At 53.7% G+C, this 13,402-nt stretch overlaps 1 protein-coding gene across 1 annotated transcript in view; it reads right to left on the bottom strand.

Moving 5' to 3' along the window:
* LOC139234651 (myoferlin-like) overlaps positions 1 to 13,402 on the bottom strand; it is a 183,475-nt gene that overhangs the window by 128,029 nt on the left and 42,044 nt on the right. The window contains exons 12-16 of the mRNA XM_070865333.1: positions 12,693 to 12,816; positions 8,500 to 8,603; positions 6,414 to 6,482; positions 4,450 to 4,493; positions 1,880 to 1,962 (exon numbers count right to left, since the gene is read on the bottom strand). Of these exons, the coding sequence (XP_070721434.1) occupies positions 1,880 to 1,962; positions 4,450 to 4,493; positions 6,414 to 6,482; positions 8,500 to 8,603; positions 12,693 to 12,816 (424 nt within the window). The remainder of the gene's footprint in view (positions 1 to 1,879; positions 1,963 to 4,449; positions 4,494 to 6,413; positions 6,483 to 8,499; positions 8,604 to 12,692; positions 12,817 to 13,402) is intronic.

The following is a 13,402-nucleotide window of genomic DNA, read 5'->3' on the forward strand; positions in this document are numbered from 1 at the left end:
TTACCTCTTGTTGCTGCCTCTGTTTTTGCCCTGGACAGGCGGCAATGGCGATGGTGAGCTATTCCGGGCAGGCGGCCAGCTCCTGGTGCCCCGCCGGAGTTTTCGGGGCCAGTTTCAGCGGGGCGCGGGGGGGGCGCTGTGTAACGACACCGGCTGGTTGCGACACCGGCTCGATATTTGGCCCCCTGCCCGACCCGTAGCGCTGTGTAGAGCGCCCCCTGCTGGGGCCGCCCGTGAAAGCGGGCGTTCCGAACTGTAACGGCTGCGGTGGGGTAAGTAATGCCCACCCTCAGGTAAGTGTGGTCGTATTTTATTTTATTTTTTGTGCGATTTTATGTTGTGGTAGCGTGGGCTGAGCATTGGGAATGTTTCTGGTGGTTCTCTTCAGTTCTTTCTCCCCCATTCAGGCCTCTCTCGGAGCGCTCCGAAGCCGGCTCGTTAGCTGGGGATTTCCCCATGCTCAGCCGGCCTAGCGCCCCAAGAGAGGTGCACAACGCCTCCCTTAGCACCCCGCCCCACACTCAGGGCCCAGCTGCACAATTTTGCTGACTGAGGTGCAACATTTTCCAGGAGGTATCAGGACTGCCCCGCCGTCATTAACGCCCCGAAATCTTTAAAGCCGAAAATCCCGTAGATCTGGAAAGTTCAGGAGTGTGGTCATGTTCGGGAATTATGGATCAACGGATGCAAGGTCAGGGCATACTCAAATCAAATCAGTGTTGAATGATAACTCTGTAATACAACTAGCAAACACGTGCATTATCAGGTCGAAGGGGTGAGAGAAGGGATACAAAGTGGATGTTTGAACATTTGTCAATGAATGTTGCGTACCCTATTAATTTGAGGAGTAATTTATAAGCAATTACCCCTCCTCTAACACAGGGACAGTGCTGTATAGTGCGTTAAACATTTGCTTACCATCTCTAGTCCTTGGGTTCAAACCTAACTTAGACCAGTCGATGACAGAGGGGGTAATGTCAAGCCAGTTTCTAAACACCACTGGCCCAACAACATAAACTCGACATCACCAGGCTCTCGGGATTGGAACACTTCCTCCATCTCGCTCCGCTGTGTCCTCAACGGCCTTAACGGAGCAGGCAGCTGAGTAATACTCGGTGCGCTTTGTGTAATGCTCCTGTACTTATAAAGCTATGGGTCCTCTGACATACTTTGAGTAAGCCAGCCGTGGCTCAGTGGGCAGCATGTCCGCCTTCAATTCAGGAGGTTGTGGGTTCAAGTCCCACTCCAGCACAAAAATCTAGGCTGACACTCCAGTGCAGTGCTGAGGGAGCGCTGCACTGTCGGAGGTGCCGTCTTTCGGATTAAACCGAGGCCCCGTGTGCTCTCTCAGGTGAATGCGAAAGATCCAATGGCACTATTTAGATGATGAACTGGGGAATTCTCCCCAGTGTCCTGGCCAATATTTATCCCCCCCCCCAACTAAAACCTAAAACAGATTATCTGGGTCATTATTGCATTGCTGTTTGTAGGAGCTTGCTGTGCGCACATTGGCTGCCCTATTTCCCCACATTACAACAGTGACTACACTCCAAAAGTGCATCATTGGCTGTAAAGTGCTTTGATACGTCCCGAGGTCATGAAAGGCGCTATATAGATGCAAGTCCCTGTCTGTGTGGATCCACTGCCATACTTTGAGCAACGTTACAAAGGATGAGTGAGTATTATAAAGGCTGTGGGCACTGGGGAGCTTTCAAGACTGAGAGCGACAGAAATTTGTTAGGCAAGGGTAGCAAGGAATATGGAGGCAAAGGCAGAAACATGGGGGTCGAGGTGCTGATCAGCCACAATCTAATTGAAAGGTGGAGCAGGTTTGAGGGGCTGAATGGCCTCCTCCTGAACACAGACTGATTTCCCTTACCTTCTGCCCCTGGTCCTGTGGAGGAGATTTTTGAGATGCTCAAGTATGTCGTTCCTAAAGGGTAACTTTTGAGCGCAGTCTTCCTGAAAGTGTGAATCAGTTAAGATTTGAATGTTCCGCGCATTTCTGACGTACTGAGCATTTATGAACACGAGCAGGTTCCACAACTGTACAACTGTCCCCGACTTTCAAGATCTTTTGTGTGACTGTCCATTAACTGCGTCATACGTATGGCCCGAGTTTCTGAGTTTGCGTCACTTACAGTGAGCTGGAGACGCCATCAGGAGATTGCGAGCTGTGCAGTCATGGCTGCCAGGATCGGCTCAGAGGCATTAGAACATAAGAAATAGGAGCAGGAGTCGGCCATACGGACCCTCGAGCCTGCTCCGCCATTTAATACGATCATGGCTGATCCGATCATGGACTCGGGTCCACTTACCCGTCCGCTCCCCATAATCCCTTATTTCCTTATCGGTTAAGAAACTGTCTTAAATTTATTCAATGTCCCAGCCTCCACAGCTCTCTGAGGCAGTGAATTCCACAGATTTACAACCCTCTGAGAGAAGAAATTCCTCCTCATCTCAGTTTTAAATGGGCGGCCCCTTATTCTAAGATCATGCCCTCTAGTTCTCGTCTCCCCCATCAGTGGAAACATCCTCTCTGCATCCACCTTGTCAAGCCCCCTCATAATCTTATTCGATAAGATCACCTCTCATTCTTCTGAATTCCAATGAATCCCAGCCTACTCAACCTTTCCTCATAAGTCAACCCCCTCATCTCCGGTATCAACCGAGTGAACCGTCTCTGAACTGCCTCCAAAGCAAGTATATCCTTTTGGAAATATTGAAAAGTGTTTCCCCCCTCACACATCCCGATTCCTTGCTGCCGAAACGCACTGTGCAGTGGGGAATGGAGCCGTACTGGTGTCAGCCGTGGCTCAGTGGGAAGCACTCCCGCCTCGGAGTCAGGAGGTTGTGGGTTCAAGTCCCACTCCAGGCACAAATCCAGGCCGACACACAATGCGGTGCTGAGGGAGTGCCGCAGTGTCTGAAGTGCCGTCTTTCGGAGGAGACGTTAAACCGAGGCCCCAGCTGCCCTCTCAGGTAGATGTAACAGCTTCCACGGCACTCTCCATAGCGTCCAGGCCACTATTCACCACACGGACTGCAGAGACTCGAGGCTGAGCGGCCCACCGCAATTAGGGACGGGCAATAAATGCCGGCCTTGCCAGCGACGCCTACATCCCAGGAACGAGTAAAGAAACAGAATGGGAAAACGGAAAGTGGGGACAGCGGCTTGAACCGCAGGTGATCTCTTTGGTTCCCACTGCTGTCTATTCTTCCTCGAATACCAACACGACGTGGCAAAGTTAACCATCCGGGTGGATTTTTATTGAAGGAGAAAAATTGCTCGAAATCACCAAAGGAGATTGACAGGGTAGATGCTGAGAGGTTGTTTCCCCCTGGCTGGGGAGTCCAGAACCCGGGGTCACAGTCTCAGGATGAGGGGTCGGCCATTTAGGACTGAGATGAGGAGAAACTTCTTCATTCATGAATCTTTGGAGTTCTCTACCCCCCCAGAGGGTTGTGGATGATGAAATCGTTGAATATATCAAGGCTGAGAGAGATTTTTGGAGTCAAGGGGAAATCAAGGGATATGGGGATAGTGCAGGAGAGTGGAGTTGAGGTGGAAGATCAGCCATGATCTCATTGAATGGCGGAGCGGGTTCGAGGGGCCGAATGGCCGACTCCTGCTACTTATGTTCTTGCGTTTTGTCATAGGCACCTGCGGGGGTAATCCTCGCCTTCAGTGAGCTCGAGTGAGCAAGATCCAGGAAAACCTCGCTCAGAATACCCTAACAAACGTTGCAATAAAGATGTAGAACAACAACTGCACTTGCTTTAAATGCGAAACAGGAAACAGCGCGTGTGGAGAGCACAGACAAGTTAATGGCTCGGGTGAGGTCCCTGCTGACTGAAAAATAGATGCATTAATACAATCAGAAAAGGAAAGACATTGACTAACGGCGAGAGAAATCTGGAGTGGAATGGGGTTACAGAACATTGGGTAGATGAGTAACGCTTAAAAAGGAACTGAACAAAGCGACTGGTGGGGGGGGAGAGATATTGGCATACACGTACGTGTGTGTGCATGCAGCTGTGTGTTTGTGTGGGCACGCACACAAACACACGCCCACATACACACACAGCTGCATGCACACACACACACGCGTACACACACACACGTGCGCGCGACAGACACATGCATGCAGACTCACGCATGCAGACACGTACACCATGCGCCAGAAAAGAAATAGAATGAGCGCTGTAACGTGCTTAAGTGGAAACACAGGAGATAGTTGAAGAGGAGTGGTGACATTAGCATGAGACAACTGGGGATGCAATGAGAGGAATGAAAGATATCAAAGACCTTTACGCGATACGGGGAAGGTAGAAATGGCAGCATGAATAAGGTGGCAGAGACTGTTGTGGCCCAGGAGCCTGGAGCAGGTTTATCACAAGGTGCAGACGACCCAGCAGTGTGCATGAAACAAAGTAACATTCACCTACCGATCACACACAGTAAAGCGAATACTCTCACACAAGGCTGGAAACTGTGGGGATATAAATGTAAAAGTTTATTTCTTCGATGGCATGCCAATGTTTTTCCTGCAATTTTCCTGCATTTCCAGAGACCTCTGCTAACTGTCTGATCCCTGATACTGTGACACTGTGTGTACACTGCCCGATACTGTGACACTGTGTGTACACTGCCCGATACTGTGACACTGTGTGTACACTGCCCGATACTGAGACACTCTGTGTACACTGCCCGATACTGTGACACTCTCTGATCCCTGATACTGTGACACACTGTGTACACTCCCTGATACTGTGACACACTGTGTACACTCCCTGATACTGTGACACTGTGTGTACACTGCCCGATACTGTGACACTCTTTGTACACTGCCCGATACTGAGACACTGTGTGTACACTGCCCGATACTGTGACACTCTCGGATCCCTGATACCGTGACACACTGTGTACACTCCCTGATACTGTGACACACTGTGTACACTCCCTCTGCCTAACTGTCTGATCCCTGATACTGTGACACTGTGTGTACACTGCCCGATACTGTGACACTCTGTGTACACTGCCCGATACTGTGACACTCTCTGATCCCTGATACTGTGACACACTGTGTACACTCCCTGATACTGTGACACTGTGTACACTCCCTGATACTGTGACACTGTGTGTACACTGCCCGATACTGTGACACTCTTTGTACACTGCCCGATACTGAGACACTGTGTACACTGCCCGATACTGTGACACTCTCGGATCCCTGATACTGTGACACACTGTGTACACTCCCTGATACTGTGACACTGTGTGTATACTGCCCGATACTGTGACACTTTGTGTACACTGCCCGATACTGTGACACTCTCTGATCCCTGATACTGTGACACACTGTGTACACTCCCTGATACTGTGACACACTGTGTACACTCCCTCTGCCTAACTGTCTGATCCCTGATACTGTGACACTGTGTGTACACTGCCCGATACTGTGACACTCTGTGTACACTGCCCGATACTGTGACACTCTCTGATCCCTGATACTGTGACACACTGTGTACACTCCCTGATACTGTGACACTGTGTACACTCCCTGATACTGTGACACTGTGTGTACACTGCCCGATACTGTGACACTCTTTGTACACTGCCCGATACTGAGACACTGTGTGTACACTGCCCGATACTGTGACACTCTCGGATCCCTGATACTGTGACACACTGTGTACACTCCCTGATACTGTGACACTGTGTGTATACTGCCCGATACTGTGACACTTTGTGTACACTGCCCGATACTGTGACACTCTCTGATCCCTGATACTGTGACACACTGTGTACACTCCCCGATACTGTGACACACTGTGTACACTGCCCGATACTGTGACACTCTGTGTACACTGCCCGATACTGTGACACTGTGTGTACACTGCCCGATACTGTGACACTGTGTGTACACTGCCCGATACTGTGACACTCTCTGATCCCTGATACTGTGACACACTGTGTACACTCCCTGATACTGTGACACTCCGTGTACACTGCCCGATACTGCGACACTCTGTGTACACTGCCCGATACTGCGACACTCTGTGTACATTGCCCAATACTGTGACATTTTCTTTATAACAAACACTTCACTGTAAAACCCTTCACAAGTCATCACCTACAGCAATTCATTCCTTCTGTGGACTTCAAACCTCCGGTCTATCCTGTGCACTATCCTCTCAACTCCAAACTCACCGGCCCGTGTACTCTTGGTTGGAACCCGAGGGGAATGTCAGAACATGTGTTCACCCTGTTCATACACCAAGAACGCAAGAACGCTTTGGCTTAAATATCTATGCTCCCCTGTGCAGTCCCCATCTCCTTGCGCCTTGGCCCTGGCCCCTATGACCGGCGATTCTCAGTTTATTTATTACAGTGAACATTCGACCCTTACCCTGCTTCTCAGGTAAATCACTTGGTTCCATTCAGGATTGATGTGGTTCTCAATCACTTTCGTAGCTACCTGCAAGGAGGATAGAGAGTTAGATTCTCGCCTTCCGACAGGTTTTTGGCAAATCTGTTCAGTTCCATTTCCCTCCACAATTCGATCATCATCTTCAGTATAGGCAGTCCCTCGCAATCGAGGAAGACTTGCTTCCATTCTTAGAATGAGGCCTTAGGTGGCTGAACAGTCTAATACGAGAACCACAGTCCCTGTCACAGGTGGGACAGATAGTCGTTGAGGGAAGGGGTGGGTGGGACAGGTTTGGCGCACGCTCCTTCCGCTGCCTGCGCTTGGTTTCCACATGCTCTCGGCGACGAGACTCGAGGTGCTCAGCACCCTCCCGGATGCACTTCCTCCACTTAGGGCAGACTGGTCTTTGGCCAGGGACTCCCAGGTGTCGGTGGGGAGGTTGCACTTTATCAGGGAGGCTTTGAGGGTGTACCTTGTAACATTTCCTCTGCTCACCTGGATCTCGTTTGCCGTGAAGGAGTTCCGAGTAGAGCGCTTGCTGTGGGAGTGTCGTGTCTGACATGCGGACAATGTGGCCCGCCCAGCGGAGCTGACCGAGTGTGGTCAGTACTTCAATACTGGGGATGTTGGCCTGGTCGAGGACGCTAACGTTGATGCGTCTGTCCTCCCAGGGGATTTGTCGGATCTTGCGGAGACATCGTTGGTGGTATTTCTCCAGTGACTTGAGTTGTCTATTGTACATGGTAATAATTCAATGTGTTAGCCGAGTTCTGATGTTGACGGCGCTCTCCCTGAAGGGTGGTGCAGTGGGGATGAGGCACCGTCAGCACTCTGCAATATCTGCTCTTGCTGGGATACAGTTCTGCAGCATGTCAGCAAGCGGCCAGCAGGAATCACACAATCGGTTTCTGTATCGGGGCAGCACCTCCCAAACCTGCGACCTCTACCCCCTAGAAGGACAAGGGCAGCAGGCGCATGGGAACACCACCACCTCCACGTTCCCCTCCCAGTCACACACCATCCCGACTTGGAAATATATCGGCCGTTCCTTCATCGTCGCTGGGTCACAATCCTGGAACTCCCTCCCTAACAGCACTGTGGGAGCACCTTCACCACACGGACTGCAGCGGTTCAAGAAGGCGGCTCAACACCACCTTCTCAAGGGGCAATTAGGGGGATGGGCAATAAATGCCGGCCTTGCCAGCGAGGCTCACATCCTGAGAATTAATAATTTAAAGAAGTACTTTCCCCCCTCTGGGACACTTGGACCCACCTCTGTCCCGGGACATTCCACCCCGCCCTCGTCCTGTCCCGGGACACTCGGCCCCCACCCCACCCCTTGACAATGACCCACCCCCTCCACCCCAGGGCATTCACAGCCACCCTCCCCACCCCAACCCGCCCCCCCCCCCAACCCGCCCGCCCCCCACCCCCCCACCCCGCCCCCCCCCCCCCACGGCACTCATACCCACGACCCGGGCACTGGGCCCCGCTTCCACTCCTTCCCCCACACCCCACTCAACCCCAGACATTCGGTACTTGCCTCCTCTCCGGGGCGCTTGCCCCTCCCCCTTCGCCATGGACATTCGCCCCTCCCCCTCTGCCCCGGGGACGCTTGCCCCTTCCCCTTCGCCATGGACATTCGCCCCTCCCCCTCTGCCCCGGGGACGCTTGCCCCTCCCCCTTCGCCATGGACATTCGCCCCTCCCCCTCCCACACCCCCCCCCCCACCCTTCACCCAGGACACTCGTCCCTGCCGCCCTTCGCCCTGGGACGTTTGCCCTTCACCAGGGACGTTCGCCCCTCCCCCCTGGGACTCTTGCCCCTCCCCCTCCACCCAGGGCTCTTGCCCCTCCCCCACCCCTCGCCTTGGGACGTTCGCACACCCACCTCCACACTCGGTTCCCCCCTCCATCTCGGGCCAGGACACTCAGCCCCCTGTCAGAGGACATATCACCGACTGGGATATGAACTGTGGATCCTTCCTGCTCTCTCGGGCTCGAACACCCATTGTGCTGACCCGTTCCACCGATGGGCGACCCCATGACGATTATCTGTGGCTTACCTTATTGCCAGCAAAGCTAACTTCGAGAAAGGAGTCAACACCATGCTTTTTATCGGTATCCACCCCGAACATGTGCTTCAAGTTTGTCATGAGCCCTCTCGCCACTAAAACAAAGAAACAGAATAAACGTTTCGGGATACAAGCATCATTGCCCTCACCAATGCATTTTGGCGATAATAAAGATTGTCTGTGCCCCTCAGAAATGGCCTCCCTTCATTCTTCCAACATGCCCAGGGTCCGAAATTCAGCCTCCCGAAAATGCCTCCTACCGCCGGAAAGCGGCGACACGTGGCGGGTGTCGAATGGCCGCCGCTCGCCAAATTCTCCCCGGTGCTTTTTCCGGCGTTCCCTACTTCCGCCCCGCTGCTGCCGACCCCTCCTAAACGTGCACCGTCGATCTCCCACACCTCAATCCAACTTCAGCTACAAAAATCTTCGGGCAACTGCACGGTGCCCCCGACAGTTTTTTCTGTCGGCGCACGGTGTTCGCTGTGGGTGTGTAAAATGGCGGGTGAGGCAGCCATTCAAGGGGAGGGCGCACTGTCGCGGCCGCCATTTTTTTTTTTGTCGGCCAACTGTACATAAGAACATAAGAATTAGGAACAGGAGTAGGCCATCTAGCCCCTCGAGCCTGCTCCGCCATTCAACAAGATCATGGCTGATCTGGTCGTGGACTCAGCTCCACTTACCCGCCCTCTCCCCGTAACCCTCAATTCTCTTATTGGTTAAAAATCTATCTATCTGTGACTTGAATACATTCAATGAGCTAGCCTCAACTGCTTCCTTGGGCAGAGAATTCCACAGATTCACAACCCTCTGGGAGAAGAAATTCCTTCTCAACTCGGTTTTAAATTGGCTCCCCCGTATTTTGAGGCTGTGCCCCCTAGTTCTAGTCTCCCCGACCAGTGGAAACAACCTCTCCGCCTCTATCTTGTCTATCCCTTTCATTATTTTAAATGTTTCTATAAGATCACCCCTCATCCTTCTGAACTCCAACGAGTAAAGACCCAGTCTACTCAATCTATCATCATAAGGTAACCCCCTCATCTCCGGAATCAGCCTAGTGAATCGTCTCTGTACCCCCTCCAAAGCTAGTATATCCTTCCTTAAGTAAGGTGACCAAAACTGCACGCAGTACTCCAGGTGTGGCCTCACCAATACCCTGTACAGTTGCAGCAGGACCTCCCTGCTTTTGTTCTCCATCCCTCTCGAAAGGTCGGGCCGGACAATTATGGCCCCCGGGTTCGGGTGCCAGGCCACTGGCTCGGCTGAAACCCTCTCTGGTGGCCCAGTGGACCGAACTAAAAGAATCGCAGAGCTCGCAGCGGCCCTCCCCTTTAAGTGACGGAGAATGACGTGGTGACCCACACGCTACGCTGATGACTGACCGTGGGGGAGACTCCGTCTCTGCCCCTCGAGTGTGCTCATCACCGCACTACCGCCCCCATTATGACCGACTTCCGGTCCGCTGGGAAAAAAAAAAATGACAAAAGAGCTGAATTTCGCGCACGAGGCCACCTCATCCACCGCGGCGGAGCAAACACATCAACAGCGCGAGGTGCGTCCCGTTCCGGGCGCACCTAAATTTCTACCTCCCAGTCAATGCTTTCTCCTCCTCGAGTCTTTACGGAGTTAAAAACGGAGATGCGTTTATTGACTCCGGGGGTAGATCGTGACTGTTTGCGATAAAAGCGGGCGATAACAAGTCGGCAGCCCGTTTTACATCCCTCCCAAACTTTTACTTCCATCGTTGCCTCCAGATACTTGAGCACAAAAGATTTAGGCTGTCACTCCCATTGCCGTGCTGAGGGAGTGCCGCACTGTCGGAGGGGCCGTCTTTCGAACGAGACGTTAAACCGAGGCCCCCGCCTGCTCTCCCAGGTGGACGTAAAAGATCCCACGGCACTATTTTGAAGACAAGAAGGGGAGTTATCCCCGGTGTCCTGGGGCCAATATTTATCCCTCAATCAATACAACAACAAAAAACAGATTATCTGGGTCATTATCACATTGCTGTGTGTGGGAGCTTACTGTGCGCAAGTTGGCTGCTGTGCTTCCCACATTACAACAGTGACTACACTCCAAAAGTACTTCATTGGCTGTAAAGTGCTTTGGGACGTCCGGTGGTCATGAAAGGCGCTATATAAATGCAAGTTTTTTTTCTTTCTTTATTTCAATGTAAATAAAACTGGGGAGCGATGTAAACAGGCAGCTGATTTGCTATCACCCATTTTGTACGATCGCCCAAGTCAAGAACTGCCCCATTCATTCCCAGGATTTCAGCAGTGTGAGGTTTCTAATCTCCCTTAACCTTCCTTCATTTTATAATCTGCAGGATTTTCAGCCCAAACTCACGCGATAAAGACCCACCACTCCTTGACTTGCATAGACTCAACTTTGATGGTGTCGCGACCTATGACCCTTCCCTGTGATTTCTCCATACAAGGAACTGGCAGGACCCAGAGCCAGGAGAGCGGGGGTTCAGTGCACATGCCCCCAGGAGCCTGGGAGGACAGGCGCACCAACATTGGCGTCCTTCACCAGGCCACGGCAAGCGAGCCAAAGGTGGGCAGAGGAATCGTTACAAGGGACACCCTTAAAGCCTCCCTGATAAAGTGCAACATCCCCACCGACACCTGGGAGTCCCTGGCCAAAGACCAGTCCGCCCCAAGTGGAGGAAGTGCATCCGGGAGGGCGCTGAGCACCTCGAGTCTCGTCGCCGAGAGCGTGCAGAAAACAAGCGCAGGCAGCGGAAGGAGCGTGCGGCAAACCTGTCCCACCCTCCCCTTCCCTCAACCACTGTCTGTCCCACCTGTGACAGGGACTGCGTTCCTGTATCGGACTGTTCAGCCAACTAAGGACTAATTTTTAGAGTGGAAGCCAGTCTTCCTCGATTCCCGAGGGACTGCCTATGATGCACACGCTTGCGCAAGCTCCCGTTGGGAAGGAAACGCAGGTCAGGTACCGCGCAGTGTGGCTCTCTGCGGTGCTCATGGGAGCGGGCTCGGGTGTGAGGAGGGGTTAGCTGGTCGCCGGAGCCGTCCTTGGCTCCTGCTCAGGGAGTCCCGCTGGAAATGGCAGAAGGTGGTGGGGTCTGGAACTCACGGCCTGAAAGGGTGGTAGAGGCAGAAACCCTCACCACATTTAAAAAGTACCTGGATGTACACTTAAAGTGCCGTAACCTGCAGGGCTACGGACCGAGAGCGGGAAAGTGGGATTAAGCCGGATAGTGCTTGGTCGGCCGGTGCAGACACGATGGGCCGAATGGCCTCCTTCCGTGCTGTAAATTTCTACGATTCTCAGTGGCTGTCCAATGGGAAAGGGGAAACCTGCGGCCACTCTCTGCCCGGGCTCATGCGCAGACAGTCGCCACTCGGGCAACCTAGCTGGCAATCCTTCCCGATCACAGCGCCAAACAAAATGGGCAGCGGACGGTGGGGGAGAGGCTACGAGATACGCGGGGCAGCAGTGATTGGTAGGATGGGTGGGGGGGGGGGGGCAGGGGGAAAGGGGCACAGATGGGGATCGGGGGGAGGGGAGGCAGGGGGAGGGGGGAAAGGGGCACAGGTGGGGATCGGGGGGAGGGGGATGCAGGGGGAGGGGGAAGGGGAAGGGGATGAGGGGGGAGAGGGAGACAGGGAGAGGGGGGGTGGCGGAGGGGGAAGGGGACGCAGGGGGAGGGGGGGGTGGGGGAGGGGGAAGTGGACGCAGGGGGAGGGGGAGGGGGAGACAGGGGGAGGGGGGTGGGGGAAGGGTACGCAGGGGGAGGGGGTGGAGGGGTGGGGGAGACAGGGGGAGGGGGGGGGTGGGGCAGGGGGAAAGGGGCACAGATGGGGATCGGGGGGAGGGGGAGGGGGAAGGGGATGAGGGGGGAGAGGGAGACAGGGAGAGGGGAGGGGGGGGTGGGGGAGGGGGAAGGGGACGCAGGGGGAGGGGGAGACAGGGGGAGGGGGGGTGGGGGAAGGGTACGCAGGGGGAGGGGGTGGAGGGGTGGGGGAGACAGGGGGGGGGTGGGGCAGGGGGAGGGGGGGGTGGGGGACGCAGGGGGAGGAGAGAGGCAGGAGGAGGGGGGAGGGAGGAGACAGGGGGAGGGGGCGCGGGTAGGGAGTGACACAATTCAGTCAGGGTGTAGCTATACTCTCCAAATCGGCAGTGGCAGGAAACCAACCCCGATACGTGTCTCTGTGACGTACTGTGCGAAATGTCCTCAGCTCTATACACCTTCAGAACGAAGGTGACCCATCGGGAGAGGATGCCGGCCGGCTGAAGCAGGTTACTCTCCACATCATCCTCTTCATCGGTCCCTTTCTGATCTATCTGGTGCAGCAAACAGATTTCCATTACTAAAGCATTATATTCACTTTCTGTTTTTAAGTTCACAACACAACTACACAATGACAACAAAAAACCCACGTTCATCTCCACCCCCCCCCCCCCATGTAATCTCTCCTCGCCGTGTTCATGATCACCCTCTCGACCTTGCCGTCTCTCAGTCGCTTAGCAGTATCATCCACCAACACAAATATCAGCTTGGGCATCCGATTATCCATCCTCGTCGCCAAGCTGATATATTCTTACAACATCACTAGGAAACACACTCTACACAAGATGGCTCTTACCGAAAACTGTCATGTGACCTAGCCGCGTAATCCTTTATTATTATAATACGTCAGAAGTTGCAGTACCTCAGTAGTCCACTAGTGGGAACTCCATTACACTCCCGTGGTCACAATTAATGACCAGAGCAGCTCCAACTTCTTCCTTCATCCCTGCTCCCCTTCCACATTCGCTCCATTTCGGACTCCATCCCCTTGAGAAAGGCACATTCAACGTCCCAACGGCCAAGGCTTTGGCCCCCACCCTCCCCCCGCTCACCACAAAACTTTTTCAGCTATCTGTTTGC

Source organism: Pristiophorus japonicus, chromosome 22 (assembly GCF_044704955.1).
Source record: "Pristiophorus japonicus isolate sPriJap1 chromosome 22, sPriJap1.hap1, whole genome shotgun sequence".
In the NCBI taxonomy this organism is placed as follows: domain Eukaryota; kingdom Metazoa; phylum Chordata; class Chondrichthyes; family Pristiophoridae; genus Pristiophorus; species Pristiophorus japonicus.